The sequence below is a fragment of the Macrosteles quadrilineatus genome, unplaced genomic scaffold, assembly GCF_028750875.1.
Source record: "Macrosteles quadrilineatus isolate MER2022 unplaced genomic scaffold, UCM_ALF_1.0 Scaffold_7__1_contigs__length_78375512, whole genome shotgun sequence".
Lineage (NCBI taxonomy): Eukaryota > Metazoa > Arthropoda > Insecta > Hemiptera > Cicadellidae > Macrosteles > Macrosteles quadrilineatus.
Window position 1 is genome coordinate 3,188,414 of NW_026542600.1, and position 26,989 is coordinate 3,215,402.

Sequence of the window (26,989 nt, forward strand, 5' to 3'; positions counted from 1 at the left end):
GAACTGCAATAGGGGATTGGGTTTTGTGAAACAACAACACAAACTGTGATTTCTCACCATTTGTGTAAACTCACCATTTCTGATTTGCTATTATATTGAATCATGATTGTATTGTTGTCAATCAGCTGTGTTACGGTATTACCAATTTTATTAAATAAAACTTGATTAAATTCCCTTCAAAACAAGGCATACAAGCTAAGTTTGGCTCTAATGGTTTTAGTACAGCAAAGCTATTAAATCAGACCAAGACTTTGTGGACACCCGGTAGACTTATGTGATGAAAAACCTACTGAAGCCCTTTTTTAACATATATCCCTGAATCCAAAAACCTAGGCCCTTGTTCCCTATGTTATATCCTTTACCTGCATTTACTTTTTTGATCGGTTTTGAGTTAAATCCTATTTTGTCACTTTGTTACCATAAGGCCTAGGTTTATCGAGTCATGTAAAAATTATATGTTTGCAAAACCTTACTTTTTTTAAATTACTATCTTTATTATTTATCTCATTTGAAAAGAAAGTTTTAAGAGCTATCCAGTGTGAGGAGATGGAGAATGGAGAATCCGCCAAAACCAAGAGTTAAGAGAATCATTCCGAGACCCTGATATTGTAGGAGAGGACAATAACCAAAAACAGAAGGCTAAGGTAGGTTGGCCATATCTTGAAGAGAAATGAGGAGAGCTTGTTGAAGAAGGTACTAAGGGGAGATCCGAGGGGAAGGAGACCAGTAGGAAGACCAGAGGCCAGGTGGTGGGATAAAGTCCGGTAATATATGGAAACAATGAGACTCGTAGAGGAAGATTCGGAGGACCGAGAGAACTGGCCACAATGTGTTGGCCAGGCCAAGTACCAGCTTGGGTACAAGTGGCCATGGCAGTAAGCAGTATTATTTATCAATTAAGGTTTTCATTCAAATTTGAGCATACTGGTACTTCAATTTGACTTGTTTGTATTGTACTAAGCTCACCTTAAAAGTACAGGTTGTAAATTTTGTTAACAAACACAGTCCAAACTTATGCCATTTTGTCCAGTCTAAAAATTTAAGGTAAAAATAATTTGATATCCCGTCTTAAAGTCAAAATTTCTGTCCTACAGAGGATTCTAAAACTTATGGGAACAAACAAAACCACTTATAACAAGGGTTGAAGCAACAGAGAAGGGAACGACATCATGAGAAGGAGCAACACCACTTATGAGAAGGATCAACACCACTTATGAATGAGAGGGATCAACACCACTCATGAGAAGGAACAACACCACTCATGAGAAGGATCAACACCACTTATGAATGAGAGGGATCAACACCACTCATGAGAAGGAACAACACCACTCATGAGAAGGATCAACACCACTCATGAGAAGGATCAACACCACTTATGAATGAGAGGGATCAACACCACTCATGAGAAGGAACAACACCACTTATGAATGAGAGGGATCAACACCACTCATGAGAAGGAACAACACCACTTATGAATGAGAGGGATCAACACCACTCATGAGAAGGAACAACACCACTTATGAATGAGAGGGATCAACACCACTCATGAGAAGGAACAACACCACTTATGAATGAGAGGGATCAACACCACTCATGAGAAGGATCAACACCACTCATGAGAAGGAACAACACCACTTATGAATGAGAGGGATCAACACCACTCATGAGAAGGATCAACACCACTCATGAGAAGGAACAACACCACTTATGAATGAGAGGGATCAACACCACTCATGAGAAGGATCAACACCACTCATGAGAAGGAACAACACCACTTATGAATGAGAGGGATCAACACCACTCATGAGAAGGAACAACACCACTTATGAATGAGAGGGATCAACACCACTCATGAGAAGGAACAACACCACTTATGAATGAGAGGGATCAACACCACTCATGAGAAGGAACAACACCACTCATGAGAAGGATCAACACCACTTATGAATGAGAGGGATCAACACCACTCATGAGAAGGATCAACACCACTCATGAGAAGGATCAACACCACTCATGAGAAGGATCAACACCACTTATGAATGAGAGGGATCAACACCACTCATGAGAAGGAACAACACCACTCATGAGAAGGAACAACACCACTTATGAATGAGAGGGATCAACACCACTCATGAGAAGGAACAACACCACTCATGAGAAGGAACAACACCACTCATGAGAAGGAACAACACCACTCATGAGAAGGAACAACACCACTCATGAGAAGGAACAACACCACTCATGAGAAGGATCAACACCACTTATGAATGAGAGGGATCAACACCACTCATGAGAAGGATCAACACCACTTATGAGAAGGATCAACACCACTTATGAATGAGAGGGATCAACACCACTCATGAGAAGGATCAACACCACTCATGAGAAGGATCAACACCACTTATGAGAAGGAACAACACCACTCATGAGAAGGAACAACACCACTCATGAGAAGGATCAACACCACTTATGAATGAGAGGGATCAACACCACTCATGAGAAGGATCAACACCACTTATGAATGAGAGGGATCAACACCACTCATGAGAAGGATCAACACCACTCATGAGAAGGATCAACACCACTCATGAGAAGGATCAACACCACTCATGAGAAGGAACAACACCACTCATGAGAAGGAACAACACCACTCATGAGAAGGATCAACACCACTTATGAATGAGAGGGATCAACACCACTCATGAGAAGGATCAACACCACTTATGAGAAGGATCAACACCACTTATGAATGAGAGGGATCAACACCACTCATGAGAAGGATCAACACCACTTATGAATGAGAGGGATCAACACCACTCATGAGAAGGATCAACACCACTCATGAGAAGGATCAACACCACTCATGAGAAGGAACAACACCACTCATGAGAAGGATCAACACCACTTATGAGAAGGAACAACACCACTCATGAGAAGGATCAACACCACTTATGAATGAGAGGGATCAACACCACTTATGAGAAGGATCAACACCACTTATGAATGAGAGGGATCAACACCACTTATGAGAGGGATCAACACCACTCATGAGAAGGATCAACACCACTTATGAATGAGAGGGATCAACACCACTCATGAGAAGGAACAACACCACTCATGAGAGGGATCAACACCACTTATGAGAGGGATCAACACCACTCATGAGAAGGATCAACACCACTCATGAGAAGGAACAACACCACTCATGAGAGGGATCAACACCACTTATGAGAAGGATCAACACCACTTATGAATGAGAGGGATCAACACCACTCATGAGAAGGAACAACACCACTCATGAGAAGGATCAACACCACTTATGAATGAGAGGGATCAACACCACTCATGAGAAGGAACAACACCACTCATGAGAAGGATCAACACCACTTATGAATGAGAGGGATCAACACCACTCATGAGAAGGATCAACACCACTCATGAGAAGGATCAACACCACTCATGAGAAGGAACAACACCACTCATGAGAAGGAACAACACCACTCATGAGAAGGAACAACACCACTCATGAGAAGGATCAACACCACTTATGAATGAGAGGGATCAACACCACTCATGAGAAGGATCAACACCACTTATGAGAAGGATCAACACCACTTATGAATGAGAGGGATCAACACCACTCATGAGAAGGATCAACACCACTTATGAATGAGAGGGATCAACACCACTCATGAGAAGGATCAACACCACTTATGAGAAGGATCAACACCACTCATGAGAAGGATCAACACCACTCATGAGAAGGATCAACACCACTTATGAATGAGAGGGATCAACACCACTCATGAGAAGGATCAACACCACTTATGAATGAGAGGGATCAACACCACTCATGAGAAGGATCAACACCACTTATGAATGAGAGGGATCAACACCACTCATGAGAAGGATCAACACCACTTATGAATGAGAGGGATCAACACCACTCATGAGAAGGATCAACACCACTTATGAATGAGAGGGATCAACACCACTCATGAGAAGGATCAACACCACTTATGAGAAGGATCAACACCACTCATGAGAAGGATCAACACCACTCATGAGAAGGATCAACACCACTTATGAATGAGAGGGATCAACACCACTCATGAGAAGGAACAACACCACTCATGAGAAGGATCAACACCACTTATGAATGAGAGGGATCAACACCACTCATGAGAAGGAACAACACCACTCATGAGAAGGAGCAACACCACTTATGAATGAGAGGGATCAACACCACTCATGAGAAGGAACAACACCACTCATGAGAAGGATCAACACCTCTGTTAGAACATCACTCGTGGAAAAGGAATCCCCGACTTGATGCGACCAGATTCAATTTGCTGCAGCCAACAAAGTCAAATCTACATACCGTAACTGTTTTTATACATGTGTATAACAGGTGATCATCCTACCTTGGAAAGTCCGATCCTGTGGCTGGCCGAGTCAATGTCCAGAACTGTGGTCATCTCTTCTACAGCAGCCTTCTCCTGGTTGTCGTGCAATGTGACAGTTGGACAAAGGAGATGAAACCTTCTGGTGAACTCTCTGTGAGACATTGACTTGGGGAAACCTTGGCGGTAAAGTCTTACAGCATCCAGAACTCTGAACCCGCGAATCTGAAAACGATCCAAGTTGCACAATGGTTAGAAACTTTATGTTTATGATCCATACCATTTCATTTCTGTTCTATTATTCGTGGCTTGATCAAATTTACAAAATATTCCAAAATAACTTGAAAAAGGTTATTTTACATTCGTTTTAGATTTTTCAGGAAAATTTTCACAGCTGACAACAGACAAAGAAAACATCTTTAATTAATACAAGGGCTATCCAGAAAGTAGATAACGTTTTTGACTGTATCCGCTAGGATAATCTACTTTCTGGATAGCCCTCGTAGAAGATCTTAAGGGGTACGTGCAAAGAAAAGAGAAAGAGGGTTTCAATATGAACAATTTGATGAAGTGAGTAAAGAGGATTACGATTATAGTTTTATGATGAATTTAAGATATCTAACATACCTGCATTCTAACTAGAGGAATGTTGATGAGTGTATCAGGGGGGGAGGTGTCAGTTAGTCCAGCAGTACGATGAGGCAGTAGACACTGGACAAACTTGATCCTTGTACGCTTGAGTGTGTCTATCAGACCGTCCTGCAACCAAACCAACTTAGATAACAAACAAAACCAACTGAGTTTATACTGAAATGTGACATCTTTTCTCCTATTTTAATAACATTAGCAATAATGAGTTCTTAGGTTAGCTGCTAAAGTGGAGGAAAAATGTTTTTAGAAAAATGTTAATAACTTAGTAAAAAATAAATAAATTTGTTCAAAATACATCCATAAATGAACAATCTTAACAGTTGTCTTTTTTCATAAGAATAACAGATGAATTTAAAATGTAAATTTTTTTGAAATTTTCTTTGCAACCATTGGGTGTACAAAAACACTTTGATACGTTAAATTATTGGTTTTCAAGCACTAAATAATGGTTCCAAAACAAATTGTGTAATTCTATGTTTTCAGAACGCAACTACCATGTATAGTAAAGCAAGGCCACACTAAAAAGCAGGCTGTAATGGTCGTCAAGCATGAAGTCATGATAGAAGACGGCAATGACGTGATGTTTGCCGTTTGTGATCAGCTGCTTGTTTTAATCTTTCCTTTGAAAATAAATAAATAAATACCTACGTCATTGCCGTCTACTATCATGACGTCATGCTTGACGAGCATTACGGCCTGTTTTTTTTTTTTTTAGTGTGGCCTTGAGTAAAGACTACCTGTGTTGATCTATTCAGTGACTGTTTAACCAATAGAAATTGTAAAAACAAAATCAAAATATTAAAACGTTCATATTTCTAGCATAAATGGAATCAGTTAATACATAGTTACTCACCACTGTAAACTTAAGCTGCAAGGAGAATGACTTGTGTTTAAGAGGGGAGGTGGCAGAGCGATGCATGGTCGAGCCCTTCCTTAGTGTTTGGTAACCCTCCAGTCCTACGATAGAACCCGTCAGTGTACTTGTCAATCCAGCTCCCCAACTCTTCACAAACATCTCACTCACTTCCTTCCTGAAGAATCACAATCAGAATCACAATATGTACTGACTGTATATAGTAGGCCTACTAACAAGATCATGATTATAATCTCAGTTGAACCTTGTTTAACTATTGTCTATATCAATTGAAAAAGATATAACCAACCAACCAAAAAATGGTCAATATTAAATGGTGGCATTTGTATGAAACAATTTGAAACGCTTGTTGCACAGAGAAGTAACGCACAAAGGAAACATTCAATATGTACTTAAGTGGTGTCTAGCCCTACTCGTTGGTGTCTAGGGCAAAGTTAAACACCTCTACTTGCCATTATGTACAGCAACGCTCTCAGTGGAGAAAGACCCCCACAGTGCTTGCTGCTTGGGTTCTTCCTTGCTCGTCAGTATATTTCCAGCACAACATATTATAGTTGAAAGCGCGTAGTCATCTAATAAGCAACTTTCCTCTGTACCTCTCCTCTCTGTGACGTGTGAAACAAGTCTTAGGACGTGGGGCAAGAAATGGTCTAAGATTATACTTACTTGAATGACTCCTTGAGAAGTGAGCCGGCTGTGCGAATCAGAGGATGATCGACGCATTGTCTACGCCAGCCTGCCATGGAGTATACAACCGGAGTATTGGAGCCGCAGTGGAGTAGAGTTATCTGATCTAGAGCTGGACCTTTCTTGATCAACCCGTCATTCTCTGTGGAATCAATCAGATTAAACAAATTTTAATCTGCCAGAAGACAGGTAAGTAACTTTTAAAAAAAGATTTAATTTCAATAACATATTTATTTTTTATAGCATTTTGAACTATAACAGTATTTTTATTTAGTACTTGATTCTCACAAACACGTTTTTTTCCTAGGACACTAGGTTCTAGTTCGGTATCGTTTTTCACATTACTTCAAGCTAGGCTAGGAGTTGTGGCATTATCACTTAGCTAAAATAATTAATGATTTGGTGGGATTTGAACCCGGGACCTCAGGGCCTAAAGTCCCGTGCCTACCACTAGACCAGCTTGCTCCCCCAAGTGTACTAACACATACATAATTATAGATTTAGATGAATGATGTAACATTGACTATAGAGCACAAGGGCCTGGCCTGGGTTTAGGGTTTTTTTGTGGAGATTGCAGGCCTACTTGAATGGTAAAGAGTCCAACCAGGAACAATAAACACAAATGTGTTACTACACAACAAATTTGTTTAGTTTGAATGACTCACCTCTGATGACATTGAAGAGTTTGTCTACGAGGGCCAGGTCAGTGACGGAGGCGTCCGAGGACAGATCATCCAGCAGCCAGAACAACCCCCGGGAGTTGGAGCTGGAGTTGGAGTCTAGAGCAGATAGGAGTTGCCTACTTGACTCACAAACTCCTCCCTCCTCTTCTCCATCCAGCAAACTCACTTGTTCCTGCACAACAGTAAACATGTAACCATTCATGGCAACTGTCTGACAAATCGGATGGTCTTAATGTTGGGTAAAATTAACTTTTCCTATGCTTAGAGTTTTGACTATGAATATTCATGTAATCAGTCTTTGAACGGTACAGAAAATTGTAATTGACATCATTATCATAGTAAAGGGATTAAAGCTACAATACTTATACTGTATACTAAAAACTAACATGAAAAAAATAAAAGGTGCCATTCATCCAACAGTACACTGCGCTTTTAAGTACATTTACCTAACTACCCTTTTTATTTAGGGTATCACATGTTTTTAGAAGAGTAGGTAAATGTGGATATTAAGGTCACTTGAAAATGGAAGGTTTTCCCTTAACTCCCGTAACACAGTGCAGTCAAACACTTGATAAAGTGCATTTTACCTAACAATAACATTATAATAACTATCCTTCGGAATTTTAAACCGCCTAACCTAACCTGTAATCTGCAATGTACTTTAATGAGGTGGACCGATGCTTCTAGATGTCGAACAATGTAGCTCACCCTTGCTATTCATGCAGAGACTAATAAGCTCTTCAGAGCAGCAAAAACATTAGTATAAGGAAGAAGTAAATGATTTTGAAAATAATATTAATAGCTTAAAAAATGTAGCTTACTGTTATTGTTATGTTTGTATAAGTGTACTTTGTGACCTCTCAATTTTGGACGATTATTTTTATGTTACTAACTCGGGTAATATTTTCTACATACCTGTAGATATTGCTCCCTTGGAGCCACGATACTCCTATGTTGGAAGAGTTGGTTGATTCTCTCGGCCAGGTAGTTGATGTAGAGATTGTAGAAAGCTACACTGTCACCATGAGAGCTCTGTTGTTGGAACCCTGGGCTATCCACGACCAGTAGGGAAAAGACTGTGTGAACCTTCATGGTGATACATCTGGGGAAGATTATCATTATCAATATTGTGTGCCAATTGTTTAATACACAAGCATCTACAATACTCCAACTATCTGAATCACCTTTTATCCAAATCTCTTACAGAAAGAATTATAAAATCAAAAACATAGAGCTAGAGTAATTAAAATCGTCATAAAAGAAGGCAGAAGTCCTTAATTGCAGCAAAATCTTGAACATCTCCCGCAGTAGTGCAGACATCATCGTCTCCCGCATCAGCAAAAACATCACCATATAGTCTTTTGTGATCACGGCAAAATCTTGAATAGCTCCTGCAATCTTGTAGACATCATCATTGACTCCCACAGTCATAAAAACATAATCATCGTCCACCACAAATGTGACAAAAGCGTGAATTTTTTAATTGTGAAATCTAAAAAAATAATTAGGCCTACCCAAAACTTTGGTAGAACCCACTCACTCACTCCCATGGTATAAAAACCCAGCTATTAAAAATTTTGACTAACTGAATGCAGTACGGTCAAAATTAATTTTTATGGTTGGAGTTCATTCATGTCCAGTAGAGTAACCTTGGCTCCTGTCTTGTGATATCTACTGATCCCTCCCTGTGCTCATGTAACCTCTGTTATACACATTTAAACTTATCATTACATAAATACACCCAAAATGTGAACTATCAAGTTATAAAAGCATGAACATTGTTCATGGTCCAATTCCTAGTCGTTTACATGAAAGCTACCAGCTCTTCTTACAGAAAAACAAGCCAAATTTAAATATTACCAATCTGCAAAAACTGTATACATATTTTTTTTAATCTCTCGGTATAAAGATTGAATCCAGTACAATCTTGTTTAGTAAAATTGTTTCGACATAACAAAAACCTGTGATTTTTTTATCAGGGGAGGAAAATACTTGACAATAATATTTACACATCACAATCAATTTCGAAATGGCAATGAATCACCAAGCAGGTATGCAGAATTACAGTAAGTAACAGGTATACAGTCACGGAAAGCCAACTCAGTTGTGGAAAACTGCAGAAACATGATCAAACAAAATCACCACTCAGTTATGGATTCATGCAAAGCAATGGCAATACCAAAGTATATATTTTATATGATTGTAACCCAGTCCGGGTTATCTGGACATCCAACTTGGCCAACTAAACTTAATTGTAATGTAGGTCATATTTTATACTAAGCGAGTACTAACCAAAGCTTTAAGCTCTAACTAACCTATTTATGAAAAACCCGATGACATTGAAAAGTTCGCTGTACAATCCAACCACAAAGGCATCCAGAGCTAGTTGTCCATCGTCCATCTCAGGCGGGGAGACAAAACCAGTCTCGGAGTAGCCGAACAACAACTGCGTCAACTTGTCCACCGTCGTGCCGAGAAGTTGGGCCGCTCTTTGGGCAGCATTTGCTCTTCCAAACTGCCACCTGTTCGCCGACTTGTCTAAAATATAAGGAAAACCAGTGAGCTACTGTTCATTTATGGATTTTGTGGTGAGATAGTAAGTGCTTGATAAGTATTCAATTATGTAAAATACAAGACACAGCTTGATAAGATAAAAACAGATGGTAATACTACTTATTGTCAAATTAATATTCACAAAAACTTGAATAATATTGTGTCTGTTTAGAAGGTATTATTATATTAACCAAAGGTTTCCCAATCACGGGCTTGAAGTTATACTAAAGTGAACCATCCAAAGTATTTACCTTAGCCTAATAAAACAGTTACTAACTTATTTAATATGTATGAAATTTAATAAAAAGAGTAAATTTAAAGGGGAAGGGAAGGTTGTGTTTTTCTTAGCTTATCAAAGTTGGTCTGGAGCAGGATGAAATGTGGTCATTTCATTGGTCAGTGATACTTTGGATGTTTGTGATTTCATTCAATTCCAAATATAGAATGCCAAATTGACTACAACTAAAACAGGTTGGAATTAGTGATTCTTTTATCACCACCAACTCAAAATCGAAATGGAATGCAACCACAGCATATAATAAAAACAAGGGAGAGAAGGTACTGAGAATCTAAAAAGTTAACAAATGGAAAAACAGTATCAATGTATATTTTAAACAAGAACAATGGAATGAGAATTGGTGATTGGTCAAGAAATTATTTTAGAAAAAAAAGAGAAAAAATCTTGTAAAACTTTATAACTACTTTAATTTTATACAAAAAGGATATAGAGTGCAAAAGTTCAATTTTGTTCAATTCTATTACGCTTGAGAAGTAATTATAACTTTAAAAAATGCACTTACTGTACACTGCTCCTGCTGCTCCTAAATGAAGAATACTTGAAATCACAGACCAAATCACTTTAGCTTCAGAGTCTGATACTCCTATCACAGTCAGAGCTCCGCAAAGGCGAGAGAATTCTCCAATAGCTTTTTGGAGGTCTTCGACCTAAAATAACAGTTTCTAGGTTAAGTTTTAATTGTTTGGATAAAAAATTAAAGATACACACAACATGCAAACAAGAGATCTCCAATGAATAGATAGTTCCCTTTGTCTAAGATAATGATTATTTTTATTTATACAGTTAGTCTTACTTTGGCTGAGTTTAGGAGCACGTGGTATGGTTTTATTACTAAAAGCTATTGGTATTTGAATTTGGCCTTCCAAGCTTTACATTTCAACCATTAGCTAGAACCTTTGGCGCGATTTGAACCCAAGTGTTTCTTTAATCTTGATATCAGTTAAACCTTGTCAAAAATTGCCCTAAATGTCAAATAAGATAGGGTTGAGCGAGATACACGTACCTAGCCTCTTTAATTATAATAAAATAAGTTATTTCATTTTCTCTTTAAGATCCCTTTTTCACCTACTTAGCCTATTTTAAAGATTTAGGTATCACTTTAAAAATTATGATTTGGCAGAGGGGCAAATAGTAACTAGAAAGGTGATTTCCTTCAGGGCTCCGTCCTCTTGAGTTTAATTTATTTCTAGATTCACTTTAAAAGATCAAGTGATGCTGAACAACTTACTTTATAATGGCTTAAATGTAATTTGTAATTAAACAGCTGATCCTTCAATTGAATATATGACCACAGTCAGATTGTAAACAAGAGACCGAATTGTGTATGAAAATGGACTTATTCAACAAATTGAATTTATTTACAATTAGTAGTTTTATTAGAAGTTTAAAACTGCACAATTTGCACACATGTTCCTTCGTTCCTAATATGAAAAGGGATTAAAATTGTTGTTCTAAAATTTTCTACCAGAAATCTTTACTATCAAGGTTCCAATCGCAAGCACAGACCTTGCTGATGAGTCCAATGTAAGGGTTGTTCTCCCCCACAGCGTCGAGGGCGAGTTCCTTGCGTAAATTACCATCACAGCCCTGGATCAGCCGTCGGAATACATGGAATGTAGATTCTTGTTCTGGTCTGTACGCGACACGCCAACGCTCATTCAAAAGAAGCTGTAAACAAAATTTGAAATTGGTAGAATGTATAGAACAATATCTTGTTATACTTAATAGGAAATCAAGAACTAAAGAATTTGACATTGTTACTGAAATTAAAAATTTGTCTTCTGGCCTAAGACACACAGGCCTATTTTTCTTTCACTAGAGTTGGACAAACTACATAGTATGAAATCAAAAGCACCAATTTCGACATAATCTTAAATTTAAAGCCATCACAAGGCTGGATTTGGACCCACGATTCCACAAAAGAAGTCCTGTGCACTACCAGCAGTCGCCCCAATCATAGAAGAAATAATCAAATAATATATAGGTTACATACCTCTGTCAGTATTCAGTCTTAAAAATAGTCTGGAAATAACTAGTTTCGGTTCAAAGACCCATTATAAAATCCGCATCAAATTGAATTAGTCTATAAATCCGACTGAAGTTTTCATCAAAATGTATATAAAGGACAACACATAAAGTTCAATTTACACACAGATAGATTTAAAAAACTGTAAGCCAGCCAAATTTATTCACCCTGAAACTAGTCCCCCCAGACTATATTTAAGACTGAACACTGGACAGAGGTAAATAACATATACAGACTGTCCCAAAAGTCCCGGACCGGTTTAATATTTTCTAAACTACAACAGATAAATCAATAAGATTTAGTACATCAAAACCATACCTAAAAATCTACTTTTTTATGGAAATATAAATGTTCTGTCACATCATGGGGACGACGCGCAAGGAGTCAGAAGGAAATCTTAAATAGGAGCATAGGTTGACATGTATATCAAATTAAAGGTCTTTACTAGCAGAATTTAATGCTGCAAATTTGAACTCAAACGGACAACCAAGTCAAGAATGACAGTGGTTCAAAGATTCACTTAATTTGCATTTGGGGGCACAGCCCTAGGAATCGGAAAAAAATTTTTTACGTAAGCATAGGTCGATATGCACATCAAAGTAAAGGTCTTCACTAGTAGATTACAATGCCGTAAATTCAAGCTCAAAAGAACGCCTGAGTAAAAAATGGCAGTCGTTCAAAGATTCAAAATGGCAGGTTCAAGAAATCTTTGAACGGCCGCCATTTTGTAACGGGTGATCCTTTCGAGGCGCGGTTTCCGGCATTGAACTCTGCTAGCTAAGCCCTTTAAACTGATGTGCATATTGACCTATGCTCCTATTTAAGATTTCCTTCTGACTCCTCGTGGGACGTCCCCATGATATGACAGAAAATTGATAGTTCTTTAAAAAAGTAGATTTTTAAGTGTGGTGTTGATGTGTAAAATCTTATTGATTTATCTGTTGTCGTTTAGAAAATATTAAACCGGTCCGGGACTTTTGGGACAGTCTGTATAATATATATATATATATATATATATATATATATATCGTACTTAATCAGTCTTGGTGACAAGAATGTTTAAAATGAAGTAATCGATATACAAGGCACCATTTCCCATGAATCGTCCAGTTGGATTTGAAGATTGAGGAAAACATTTGATGAGCGGTCAAAGAACTAAAAGTTATAATTTGCAAGAGGAAAAATAAAAAGAGATCTACAGGAAATGGTCCGTGTATAGATCATAATAATTTCCAAGTGCAAAATGATGATATTATAAATAAACAAAAGGTGACTTTTGGTTGAATAATGAAATAATTACTTATGAAGATGATTAACAGTAGGTAAATGGAAAGTTTTTCGTTTGCCGAGCATTACAGTTGGCAATGAAATTTCATTTACCAACGCCTCAACATTGTAATTCACTAATAAAATAAAACTTTTCTCAAAGTTGTGCCAATATTTTTAATGTTGGGATTTTTTTGTTGCCACATGATTACGACTGTAGACAAAATATGATCCGCAAGTTATGTGCTAGTGAATTTTTAAAACTCAAAGAATTGTTTAACTCACTTTAAAAAACACAAATTTTGGCCACTATTTGCACAAAAAACACCTTTTGGGACTTTTCTACTGGAGCCAATGTAACTTACCTGCACCGAAGCCGAAGCGATTGCCCCTGATTGGTCGAAATCCAAACTGAATATGTGTGTGAAGCGAGTAGCATTAACATTGTTTTGAGTACTGGCATTCCCAAATGCCTCTAATAAGGTCCAAATTGCATTGAGTTTTTCGGGGATAATCACCTAAAACCATTGACAATTAAGTACATGGATTTTTCAGAGTGTAACAAGATGATCATTGTAATAAGGTTGGATATAATTTGATTGTAACTTGTAATACTAATGTGAGAACATATTTTTAAATAAAAAATATGATTGGTTAATTGTCTAGTCTCGCACTGGCAAATCAACTGACCTTATGTTCAATAACCAAAACCAAAATTTTAAAACATCCATAGACGGTGTAATAAAAAATGTTGAATCGCACTCTCAAAAGAGACCTAAATGACTTGTCTGTAAGACATTCAGATTTTTTTGTATAACTTTATAATAATATGTTTGTCTTACTCAATAAATGAATACATTATTAAAATAAAAATTTTTCATTCAAAATAAAGTAAAGAAAATAGAATTACCATTATAATACCAGATTATTTGACAAATTTTCACCTAGACACAAACAAACAACTTATTCTGTTCACTCTCATAACGGCTGTATATTTTTGTTTTTTTCTACAATAATAAGAGTTTCTCCTACAGGATAACTATTGGTTTAATCAAGGTTTTTGATCGATTTATTATTTTTAATTAATTATAAAAATAACCTTATTTTGGTATCCAGCGACCAAAGCCAAGTAGTGAAGCGTGTGACGGAAGTTGGTAGTTTTACCACTGGCGGAGTGTCCCATGAATACAACAGAACCGTCGTGTCTGGTGGATATGACAGTTTCGTACGCAGACTGCGCAGTAGCGTAGATGTGGGGAGGCATGTCTTCCGTCTTACATCCTCGGAACATGTGACACACCTGCAAACAACAGTTACTCAGTAGTAACAATCTCACAATAGCAGTAAATACATATGTTTGTCAAATTGTGTAAATAATAGTTATGTTTATCTACATTTTCACAGTTTTAGCGAATTTCCCTATAGGGAAGTAGCTATTAGCGAATTTCCCTATAGGAAAGTATTAGCGAATTTCCCTATAGGGAAGTAGCTATTACCGTAGGTGGCACGGTGAGACCTAGACCCGGGACCGATTTACTTTTTCATTTTGATGTCCCCAGAGGCAAAAAACACCATTCGTTCAAATTTTTATATATGTATATATATATATATATATATATAGACTTTTATATATATATATACGTCCGTGAACGCGATAACTTGAGTAATTTTTTTCCGATTTTGATGAAATTTGGTTTAAAGGTGTAAAGCGGGATAAACTTGAATGAGTTCGCGAACCAGCACGATCGGACCATGGAAACGGGGCTTTACGGGGGGTTTTATGGGGTAAAAATGGGTTTTTCTCACTTTTGACCCTCAAAACACAAAATTTCCGGATTTCTCTTTATACCTTTTTAAAGAGCTTAAAAAAAAACAAATAATTTAGTATATAAAAGTATTTTTGTTCGATTGTTAGTAACGGAGAAAATTAAAAAAAATGTGGAATTTAAAATTCCCATGTTATTCTTATGGAGAATATTGTCAAATGTTGTAGTTTGCTTGTTTATGGATATATTTTGATCAAACTTGGCAAATTTATTTATTTTGTACTAAGCTATCAATATTTTACTCAAAAACACACTTTATTAGTTTCCTTGTAGCAGCAAACCTAGGTACTCGTTAAAACCTAATGTTATTAAAATATATTTAACTAAAAATCAATTCAGACAAATGGAAATTCGCTTAGTCGGCAGGTTTGCTGCGGCGGGGGTATTTCATTATAATTCGGTAGCAAGTCGCCTTTGGACCTCCCTACCTCACACTATGTGCCTAGGATCTGTTTTAGACAGACGGTAACGGTGGCACTGAAAACGCCCTACCTAATTCTTGGCCTGGTGGGATGGTGTGCATTAGGCCTGGATATATGGAGAGTAACATGTGTATCTGACTATAGATTATACTTAGCATTTTTGAGTTTAACTGTGAAGAAAGAGCATGTTGTCCTAATGATTGTCTCAATAAATAAGTATTGTCATTTGAAAGATACCAACCTTTTCCGAGTATATTGCGAGAGGTGCCATAGGATTGATGATGACGAGGACATCGGCTGCGTAAGTGTGGATCAGGTTGGCTGCGTACCTCTGTCTGAGGGTGTTGAGTACACTAGACTCGTTGACATAGAGTAACTGTGTCAAGTCTTCCGCTCTGTCTAGAGTCGGAGGATTTGCCTGAAAGAGAAAATCACTCAGTAAAAATAAACTGTTGCATTGATACACAACAATATTGGTGTTTAATAAACTAGTTTTCATCTTTATGAGACAAGCTTTTTAATTGGTCCATGAATTGGAATCAGGTCCACTTAATTGGCAATTACAAGGCTTTGGAATTGTGGCAGGGATGTGATTGGCTTCGGAATTGTTGCAGGGATGTCATTGGCTTCGGAATTGTGGCAGGGATGTGATTGGCTTTGGAATTGTTGCAGGGATGTGATTGGCTTCAGAATTGTTGCAGGGATGTCATTGGCTTCGGAATTGTGGCAGGGGTGTGATCTGCTTCGGAATTGTGGCAGGGATGTGATCGGCTTTGCATTTGTGGCAGGGATGTCATTGGCTTCGGAATTGTGGCAGGGGTGTGATCGGCTTCGGAATTGTTGCAGGGATGTGATTGGCTTCGGAATTGTGCAGGGACGTCATTAACTTCAGGATTGTACCTTTTCTACTTCATCTTCTTCAATCTGTATCTCTTCCCCGCTACTGTCTACAGACACAGTCATTTTGTGGATGTCGGGTTGGTGTGAGAGAACAGTCACGGCTGAAAACCCATTCCGATGAATCAACCAGAGATGATCCTTCTGCAGCCAATCGCGCTCCAAAGCTACTTGTTCTTCTGTTTTAGCCTGAAAATAAATAGTCTAAAAACATACACTTTGAGATGTTTCTAACTCAAAAATCAATTTTGTATGTACAGTAAAACCTCATTAAGTTGGACTAGCCGAGGCCATGGCCAATCCCACACAACAAAAATCTGTGTTAGCCTGAGGAAAAGCAGAAAACGACAAGAAAGATATATGTATGCTACAACATTTTCATATACTGCAGAGAAAAACAACACTGAACAGATTCAAAGATTTGAAAAATGATTCCACATTTCAGTAAAACATTAACAATTACAATAACTGAGATGCTCAGTCATAGCAAACAAACTAGGTTGCACAAAACCAGGGATAATCCCCGCTTGATTGTGTGCTCATACACTACAAACATTTATATCTTATATAAATTTATATTCAAGTTTATTAATTGCAGACTGCTCCGGTTATCCAGGGATCCTATTTAACGGAGGCTGATTTAACGACATCGCCCTGAACTACATATGAATCTTGTTACCTGGGATATGTTTAAATGAAATATATGTTCTCATTATGATTGGGCAGTCAAATGTATACCTACGGCTGAAACTTTATCAATAATTCATATTACATCCCTACCGTACTCAAACTAACATTGACAAATTTGTTTGAATTTGTTCCAGCTTTGAGGTTGGGATGGAATGCAAATAATAGCCCCTCTGTTTTTTAACCAAAGGAAACATTTAAGAATTTTTGAAATAACAAAACTCTTTCACAAAATAAAATTTATTTTTCCTCTTCCCTGATACTGACCATGTTTGAGTGATTGAACCGTCGACTGCCACTTCGTCTTAGAGTTCCGCCTCGAATGTTGCTGTCATCTAACTCCACCGTCTGCCCGTCCATTGTAGATCTATGACTCAATTCACTCAACTCACTGACTGGTTGCACCTATAAACACAAAACATTAACTCAACTCATTGACTCACTACTTACGGTACTGATAAGTAAGAAAATTCATCAAACAGGCCTACATTTAGACGACTACACTGCCTTAATGTTATTGTGTGTTATTGTATACACCTACAAAAACACTTTAAACAAAACTAATAATTATGCTAAGAAAAAATTATTTACCCTGTTATTGAATTTCTTTTTGAACAAATTATTCATGTCAAATGGCTAGATTTCTCTCAAGCATTAAAACCAACACTTCCCATTCCTATTGACATATGACTAATCAATAACGAAGGAGTTATCAAAACAAACGCTGCACTGTAGACTGGGGTCAACAGTAATCTCTTTGACAGAGGCTCATTTACACATCAATGTCCAATCAGCGCAAACTCGGAAACAGCTGATAATTATAGAATAATTAAATAAACCGTATCTTTAACTGTTTTTCAGTTGTCATTTGTTATTTTTAACATTCAATAAATAAGTTTTAGTTAGATCAAAATTTTTGAGCATCTCTCACCTTTTTGAAATAAGGAGAACACATTCCTTGTCACCACAGTTCATCTCACACACCAACACTAAAGTCCCCGTTATATCATCTTTACTTTTGTAATTTTATTTCAAATGTGTATTCAAGTGTGAAATGAACAGTGGTAACAAGGATTATGTTCTCCTCATTTCATAAAGCTGAGTGATGCCCAAAATATTTATCTAACTGAATTCATTATTGACCTGACCTTAAAACCACGTTTAAAAATAAAATATGTTTTAGTGCAATCAAGTCAACTTAGCGCTGTTTAGATCAATAAATGAAATAACCTGAGTTATAAATAACATTTTTAATTCATACATATTGGCATGGAATCAGAAATGAACAGTCATGTAATTCAGATTAGGATATGTAAATGAAAAAAAAAAATATTTTTAGAACTGATTGGATTAGGAAGCATATACGAAGTCAATGTGATATATAGTAATGTATTGTACTGATAATTGTACTGTAAATTAAAAATATTACTCATTATAGACAGTGTGTAAAGCATATCATAACATATAAGTGTGTGTTAACAGTTGCTAATAATATCTTTATAACAAACCAGCAAATTCTGTTCTCTAAGTTTTAGTATAATACACTTACATTTGTAAGCTTATTAACCAGACTTTAACAAACCATAAACAGCTGTTTCTGATTCATGATTGGGATTACTGATATCCCAAATAGTATATAGTACTCTCTATAATACATTAGACTCCCGATAATGAGTGACTTTGTCGTGGATAATCAAAATCGTGGATGGTGCAAAATCTATCCTAAAATGCCCGGGAAGTAACTAACATTGACTTTGAATGTTTAATAAGGCTTTAATACAAGTTTACGTAATAATAAATATTTTAAATGCAGTGTGAATACCTTTTACTTTATTTAACACACATATTTTTACAAAACAGATAGTATTGGAGAGCCCATGTATAGGTCTAGTAATAAGTAGGCCTAATGCCAAAAATTAAACATCCTCGTAATGTAACTTATCAACTCATCGGTTGTAATTGGTCGTCGATGAAGTAAACAACGGCAACTTTATAGTCTATCCGCAAGATGATGGGCTTTCATTTGCTAAACATCTTGGCCGATACTGTATAACGTACAATTAGTTTGCATAATATATTTTTTAATGTTTTTTTACGATCTTGGTAAATCCAGTTGTGAATAATTGGGAATGTACTGTACCATAATTCAATTCAACAAAGGTAAAAGACACATAAGACCATATTTACCTTCACACTGACCACTGCACCTGATGATTTTATCATCTCTATCACTTCTTCACGGGACTTATCATCGACTTTGACACCGTTGACTTCCAGCAACCGATCTCCTGGAAGCAGACCCGTATCGTTCCGATGTTGAACAATCGCGCCGGGTTCAGCAAAGATGACAGCTGAGAGTGTGTAACCGCCCCCTCCACTGGTGTCTCGCTGAACTACCATCGCGCGGCGCAACGAGAATCCAAAGTCATTTCGGGGAGGAGGTTGACGTGAGATGGACAATACTCGTGGCTTGGGTAGTCTCACAGGTTCTATTCTTGGCAGAGAGAGATCACAACACAAACCTACAACAAAGTACAGAATGTATGTTTTAGTAGATAGATATAGGTTAAGATAAATATACCAACAATCTATTACAAAAATATTTGTATATATTAACTACTCTTACGTTTTTTTTTTTTTTCAATAATAGATTATGTGATTATGTTCTGGAGTTTATCATGTGATAAAGATGAATGGTTTTCAAACAAAAGTAATAACTTAAATATGCAAGAATATTACGTTCTCACATTTTTTTAAATCTTGCAAATCGCTATTAGGGAATTAAAAATCTTAAATGTTTCAAATGTATACTTACGCAAAACCTTGTGTTATAAACAAACTACACAGGTTTTTACTATGAAAATTTTTATTTAACACAAAGTTTTAGATAATTTTTTTTCCCCATCTAGTGTGTGTATCTTATAGAAAAACAAACATATAAGGCAAAATAACTGTTTTATAAGTAACCTGTAGATTTCAAGAATATACCTACAATAATTGTGTTCAAGAAAGAAACTTTCAAAATACTTTTTAGCATAAACAACTACTCAAACAATTATTTTTGGAAACTTTTTTATTTAGGGACATAGAATGTAACGTTGATCTTCAAGGTATATTTATTGTAATTATTTGCTAACAATGTCACCTGTTTCATAATTATTCTAAGTATAAACCATTTAGTGATAAGAAAGTTTAATTTGATTTAATTTATCATAGGTTAGTCAAGTTAAGTCTATATTGAGTGAGATAGCCTCTTAGAACGATGATTAATAAACTTTTTTTCAAACTATTCCAATCATGTCTTTTTGCACAGTTGGTAAAATGAAGTTTTTGTAAAACATTTTGAAATTTCTGGGTAGGGATCTGAGTTGACACAACTGAATAAGTCTTCATTGGATAACATTACGCAATTAATAGTTATTTTTACTTTTTTACTTCTTCACATTACAATATTATCTTTAAATTTGAAGGCTAAGACTTTATAAATTTTAATGTCGTGTGCAAGAAAGAAATATATTTGTTATTCCATTCCTATATTAAAATATAAACACGTAAAATATTTATTTTATGCTCTAGTATTATAACAATATAAATATTTACTTTAAAGTAGAAAAAAATATTCTGAACACGAGTAATTAATTCTCCTCAAAAACATTCTGCAATTACGATTTACATTTTTACTAAGTCAGCTTTCAAAACTAGTAACACAAAAAATGTGACAATTTTTAATTGTAATTCTTAATAGAATGTTGACTCGAAGGGGAGATAAGACTACACAATATGTTGCAAGTAAGATACGAAGGTAATAAAACAGACTTTGCTATCAGTCACAGTTAAACTGAACTTGAAGATTTTATCTACTCTGGGATGATTAGCAAAGTAGTAGACTAGACGAGGTGTCAACATAAATGACATTAAGTCTACATTGTTATTCTGAAAGATGAATGAGTGTCCGGAAGAAACTGCATACCAACGAGCAGGGACAGTTCCAGAATACTAATGTATTACGGTGTATTCTAAAGTGTCATCCAAACTAACCAGTAACAGTTACATCTTTCCAAACCCAACGGGAAACACAGTTCAACATTCAATCATTAAAAAAAGATTAGTGTTGACTAAAGCCCCAATTTTAAATACATCAAAATAAGATGCATTTCAAAATTTAATGATAAATACTATTTTGTAATTTTTAACACTAATAGATAAATGTAAGATAAAATATAGTTATGTCATATTTTTAAACAAACTCTAACAAAAACTACACTTTAATAAATAGGCAGATGTGTTATCAAGGTAACAGATAATTTCTATTGTTGTGTAATGTCAGTTAGGTAACATTAATGAATAATGAAACTGAATAAAGGCGAACTAACTGGGTGGTTATTTCACAAACCTCAAAATAGTTTGACGATTAAATAGATAAATAAAATAATTCTTTGTCACGAAATCTTTTAAATAGGCTAGTAGTAGGAATATAATTTTTTTCAATTGTAATTTCTGTAGGCCTATAGTACTAACTGTATATTCTTGGAATAAATTATTTGTGTTTAATTTTATTTGAAACCAAACTTTCTGATACTCTCAAAAGTATGTAGGTACTACATAGTCTTAAAGACATATTTGTGGCATAAAAAACAGCATACAGAATTGTACATACTTTTTAAATGTTATAAGACTGGAAAACTAATGAACTAGTTGGGAAATGAACACATTCAAACAAAGATTAACAATGTTGAAAGTTGAAACCTTTTTTAAAAATTTGTTAACTCGCGCTAAGAATTTTTGTTGGAATAAAATTGAGGAAATCTGTTCAAACTTTTTTCTTTGGATTTTGGAGTTAGCTGAGGGAATACTGAGTGTTATCAAATGACATTCAAATGAATGGGCACACTGTTAATGGTAATAGTTCAAGGAAGAGAGCAGTGAAAATGTTTAGAGTACCAAACAGTTCGGTGACTTTGGTAAAGTCGTCCTTTGTGCGTAAACAGCGTGTGGTTTTTGTTCGCTCTTTTTCGTTTGCCTGCATTTGAATGTGTGCAAGTTGTGTTTAATTTGTCTTAGTACTTACACTCATTAAAAAAACTTGTGTTTTCTCTTTAAATATAGGCTAACTAAACATATTAAACTGATAATCTATCAAGAGGACACCATGCCATGTGAGAAATTAAAGATTATCATCATTTTAGTTTATTAAACTCTAACAATTAAATTGTATGGTTGTGATCGGATCTATATTTATTGAGGGATTGTTTAACAACTCGAGAACTTGTTTTATATACAGTAATTAACAAATGTTCAAGACCTAAAACATATCTTATATTTAATTTAAAAAAATTGAATAAACTACAACAGTCTTGAGAGTTAGTAGAAAATACACCCATTTTATTTTTTATTTATTTTTTTTTTTGTCACTTAGGCTACTCAAAAACCTTTAAAAAATATTCATAGATAACATATTTTTTACTTACAGTATATTCAGTTTTTAATAGTTTGTTTCTTATCCTTATTTGGGTTTAAGAGATTTTGTGATCAGAAAGCGCAATCATGTATTTATTCAAGTGATTTTTTTCTATTTAAGAGTGTATATAGGCCTAGGCTAATAGCAATGCAAGTTTTTTATACATTTGTAAATGGCAGTTGGAGCTAAGAAGTTAATTTGATAGATATATAGAACACTTTTGCACTATATACACTTGTCGGGTTTCCCTTGTTAACAAAAGTAATACATTGTTAAAATGTTACTATACATAATATTTTAATTTTAGTTTTTACTTTGAAATGGAAAATAATTTACTATTAAGACACAAGAACCATCACAATTTGTTTCTTCCTGCCAATGAAATTGGTAGCATGTATATCTAAAATGTAGCCTAGTTTCCATTAGGCTAAAGCTTTGACTACCGATACAACTAGACATTCCATCCCATGTCAAAGTAGTTTATGCAAATTATCGGCAGTTTGTGCTGATGTAAATTTATAATTACTGTCGGACACACAAACTTGTTTACCAAGTCAAACTGATGGAACGACTGACCCGTCAACTACCGGTATTTCAATAACGAAAAATAAGAAATAAAATATAACTTTAGGCACTAGCGCATTCTGTGACTGGCTAACTCAACTGTGTTCTTTTTTAATAAAAAATTGCTGACAGATGGTCCATGTTGATGGGGCATCTACTTCAGTATCCAATTGTCACTATTTGGTTCAAGTTAAAACCTTTTAAAATTGTTTTTTTACCAATCATTGTACTCCAGTTAATTGTTCTAACCGTTTCCAGCTGTGACTAAAACCATACAACATCTATGTTTCCAACTTGTTTTGTTGCAAAAAAAAAATATATATATATATATATTTGTGTATGCAAATTTCAGTAAAGTCCTAAATATAATCAGTTAATTTTGCTTTGTTTTAAAATATTAACCCATTCACTTATGATTTTTTTTTTACCCGCCTAGGCCAAAACAAACGAATTTGTTGTGGCTAGTTTCATTCATTTCTGATTTAATTTTTTTTCAGGCAACATTTACTATTTATATGCAAGATATTATTATTTTCTTATTCAAAATTAAATGTAGATTCAAAATATATAAATATTTCCCCAAAAAATATAACTATAATTTTTTATTATACCATATAAAAATAAAATAAAAAAATAAAAAAATTTAAAAAAACTTTTTTATTGGTCATTTTTAGCTACATAGGGCTCATATATGTTTTGGAACTAGTCTATAATACTGTATGACACTTATAAAAACTCACCAAATGTCAAGCAAAGTTCATTTTGGTGTGGTATGCCTTGAAACACTCTGGCATGTGAAGTGCGACAAGGCAGAGCTCACACTCCCATCGGCTGTCACTGCGCTTTCCCTGGGCACTACACACCTTACATCTTCTTGAAGGTGTTTGTTTGACTTCATTTGGAGGAATAGGCCTAGGAAAATGTCCCCAAGTTGCTGCCTGGAGCCTCAGAGGTGTTTCTGAGTTGGATGATCGTCCTCTTCGATTGTACGGTGGCAGTTGTCGCGACTCAAACATTTGCTTGACAAACCTCTCCTTGAACTCACTAAACCCCAATTTTTTTCTGGTTAATTTTTTGAACACTACATAAGAGTTAAAAAGGCCAATGTCCATTATGTAAAAGAAGATCTTCTTGTATCCCTTAGCATACCTCCTCATACTAGGAAACGTCGCTAATTGCTGATCCTCGCGGTCAATTCCACCCATTGAACGATTATAGTAGATCACTGGTTCTGGCTTTGTTATAATTTCTTGGGTAACTCTGTCTTTCTTGCCAGTTGATCTTTTGTCAGCTTTTTGATGAAAGGTAGACAAAATGCAAACTTGCTTCTTGTCCTGCCACCTTACTGCTAACATATTGTGGCTATAGGCTGTCTCGTAGTCGCCCAACTTAAGTTTACCCTCTTTGAAGCTCTCTGGCATGTTTGATCTCCACCAGTTAGCTGTTCCAATTACATTGAAACCTACTTGCTTAAGTCTATAGAAGAGAAGAGGTGAGGAATACCAATTATCAATTGTCAGAGTATGTCCTTTTCCTGCCAAATCTTTTGTCATTTCAACGACTATCGCCTCACTTGTTAACAGCTTTTCCTCCTGTGTAGAATCCCCACTTCCTTCTTCAACCGGTACATTTTCTTTGACTTCAGCTCCAGTATAGATCTTAAATTTAGAACAATAACCACTTCCAGATTCACAACACTTGTAAAACTTTATGCCAAATCTGGCTCTCTTCTTAGGATTAAATTGAACATAGCCCAACCTCCCTCGGAACTTCATAAGACTCTCATCGACAGCTATGTTTTCATCAGGTATGTACAGATGGGAAAACTTCCTGTTCATGTACTCAATAACATACCTTAACTTCCACAGTTTATCATTCACAGGTTTCCTATTATTGTCTGTAAGGTGGAAAAATGTGGACAGTAGCAAAAAACGGCGGAATGGCATCACTTTACGAAAAAAAGGGGTCTCAGTTACAGCATTAGGCGACCAGTATGATTGTATGGTTCTTTTTTTTACAAGCGACATAAGGACACACAGTGTATAAAAACAAGCCATCTCATCTGCAGTTGTGTCAAACCATTCTGAGTATATAGTTTTTCCTACCCCGCCTGCTTCGTTCTTTTTCTTAATTGTTTCTTTGGCATAATTATTAGTCTCTGTGGCAACATGTTGCCAAAAGTCATTATCAAGAAACGCATTGAAAACATCTAATTCAGAGGGAGCTGAGCCTAAACTTCTAGCCAAACTTGCTCTAACACCAGGACAACCAGTAAAAGGGATTTTATTTATTATATTACTTTCTATGGTACTGGTCCACTGCCAACCCTCCTTTTTCTTCTTTTTTGGTGGAGCTGTATCGTTACTAGTTTGAGTTTTGGACCTTTTAGTAGGCTTATATGGTTGTGAAATAGCTTTTTTTCCTATAGGCCTACCTCTTCCTCTAGACCTGCCCCTAACAGGTTTACTTTTAGGCCTAGGGTCAGGAAAGCTAGGGTCGTCAGCTTCCTCACTCGGTGTAGGTGAGAGGGCAGGCACGATTGAAGATGCAAGCTGGTCAAATAATTCAGGCCTAATAGGCAAATCTAAATCAGATTGGACATTTGGAGGGGTCATAGGCCTATGCCTGCCACTATCTATATCATTTATAGGCCTAGAGTCAGGGAAACCAGGGTCGTCAGCTTCCTCACTCGGTGTAGGCGAGAGAGAAGGCGCGCTCATACTACCGCGGTATAACCGATCAAGAAACTGGACTGATTTAGGCAATTCTTCATCACGTGATGGAGAAGATACATGCTGATCAAATATTTCAGGCCTACTAGACAAATCTGAATTATATTGGACAGTAAGGGCATCTGGAGGGGTCATAGGCCTAGCATAGCTGCAAGAAGGCTGTTCAAGCAACAACTGGTCACTTTCTAAAGGATTAGGCCTAACACAATTAGTATTATGGTCTGGGGAAACTGTGGTCTCATAATCAATAGGCGTATTAGACTTATTACTCACTTGAATTCTGCTCCCTTCCAAATCATCATCATCACTCCAACCACTCTCCTCAAACAAGTCACAATCACTGTCACTGTCACAATCCCCTATAAGTTTTATAATGTCACTTTCATCTAACTCTTTTCCACATTCATCCACGAATACCAAGTTATTTTGAAGACTCATCGTATTATACAAAAGCTTTTCAATTGAATAATATAGTAAAACAAGATACCGTAGCTCAATCTTTATCACGACGAAGTGAAACACGACATGATAGGCCTAATAACTCAGTCATTATAACGACGAAAAAGTAAAATACTGATAAAAACTTACACAAAGTAAATTCTATAACTTATTTTATAAGATAACTACACTTTTCAATAAAATAATAAAGTAAAACAAGGCTCTAACACAATGTTTACATCGTCGAAGTAAACACAACAACGTATCAGCTGTGAAACCAGTGTAGACGTCGTCAGCTGCTAAGTTGCACCATTTCAACTTCAGTTTTTTTGCCGATTGGACTGGACTGAGATGACGAAAATATAACCAAAAGAAAGCCTGGAAATCATAGAACAAGAAGCATATGCGATCTATTGGATTTCTGGGGAACTAACTCGGCACAAACAGGTTTTAATAGCGGACGGCGATTCGCCGTCGCTTCACACAATGGCTAACGGGAGCGCGACGGCGGATCGCCGTCGTTG

At 36.1% G+C, this 26,989-nt stretch overlaps 1 protein-coding gene across 1 annotated transcript in view; it reads right to left on the reverse strand.

The window, feature by feature from the left end:
• The window catches only part of LOC128998680 (unconventional myosin-XVIIIa-like), an 85,918-nt gene that overhangs the window by 51,520 nt on the left and 7,409 nt on the right, over nucleotides 1–26,989 (reverse strand). The window contains exons 4-18 of the mRNA XM_054424913.1: nucleotides 19,461–19,795; nucleotides 17,541–17,678; nucleotides 16,590–16,775; nucleotides 15,931–16,107; nucleotides 14,541–14,741; nucleotides 13,807–13,959; nucleotides 11,656–11,817; nucleotides 10,652–10,796; nucleotides 9,614–9,836; nucleotides 8,214–8,400; nucleotides 7,281–7,470; nucleotides 6,595–6,757; nucleotides 5,908–6,085; nucleotides 5,031–5,162; nucleotides 4,425–4,628 (exon numbers count right to left, since the gene is read on the reverse strand). Coding sequence (XP_054280888.1) covers nucleotides 4,425–4,628; nucleotides 5,031–5,162; nucleotides 5,908–6,085; nucleotides 6,595–6,757; nucleotides 7,281–7,470; nucleotides 8,214–8,400; nucleotides 9,614–9,836; nucleotides 10,652–10,796; nucleotides 11,656–11,817; nucleotides 13,807–13,959; nucleotides 14,541–14,741; nucleotides 15,931–16,107; nucleotides 16,590–16,775; nucleotides 17,541–17,678; nucleotides 19,461–19,795 — 2,774 coding nt within the window. The remainder of the gene's footprint in view (nucleotides 1–4,424; nucleotides 4,629–5,030; nucleotides 5,163–5,907; nucleotides 6,086–6,594; nucleotides 6,758–7,280; nucleotides 7,471–8,213; nucleotides 8,401–9,613; nucleotides 9,837–10,651; nucleotides 10,797–11,655; nucleotides 11,818–13,806; nucleotides 13,960–14,540; nucleotides 14,742–15,930; nucleotides 16,108–16,589; nucleotides 16,776–17,540; nucleotides 17,679–19,460; nucleotides 19,796–26,989) is intronic.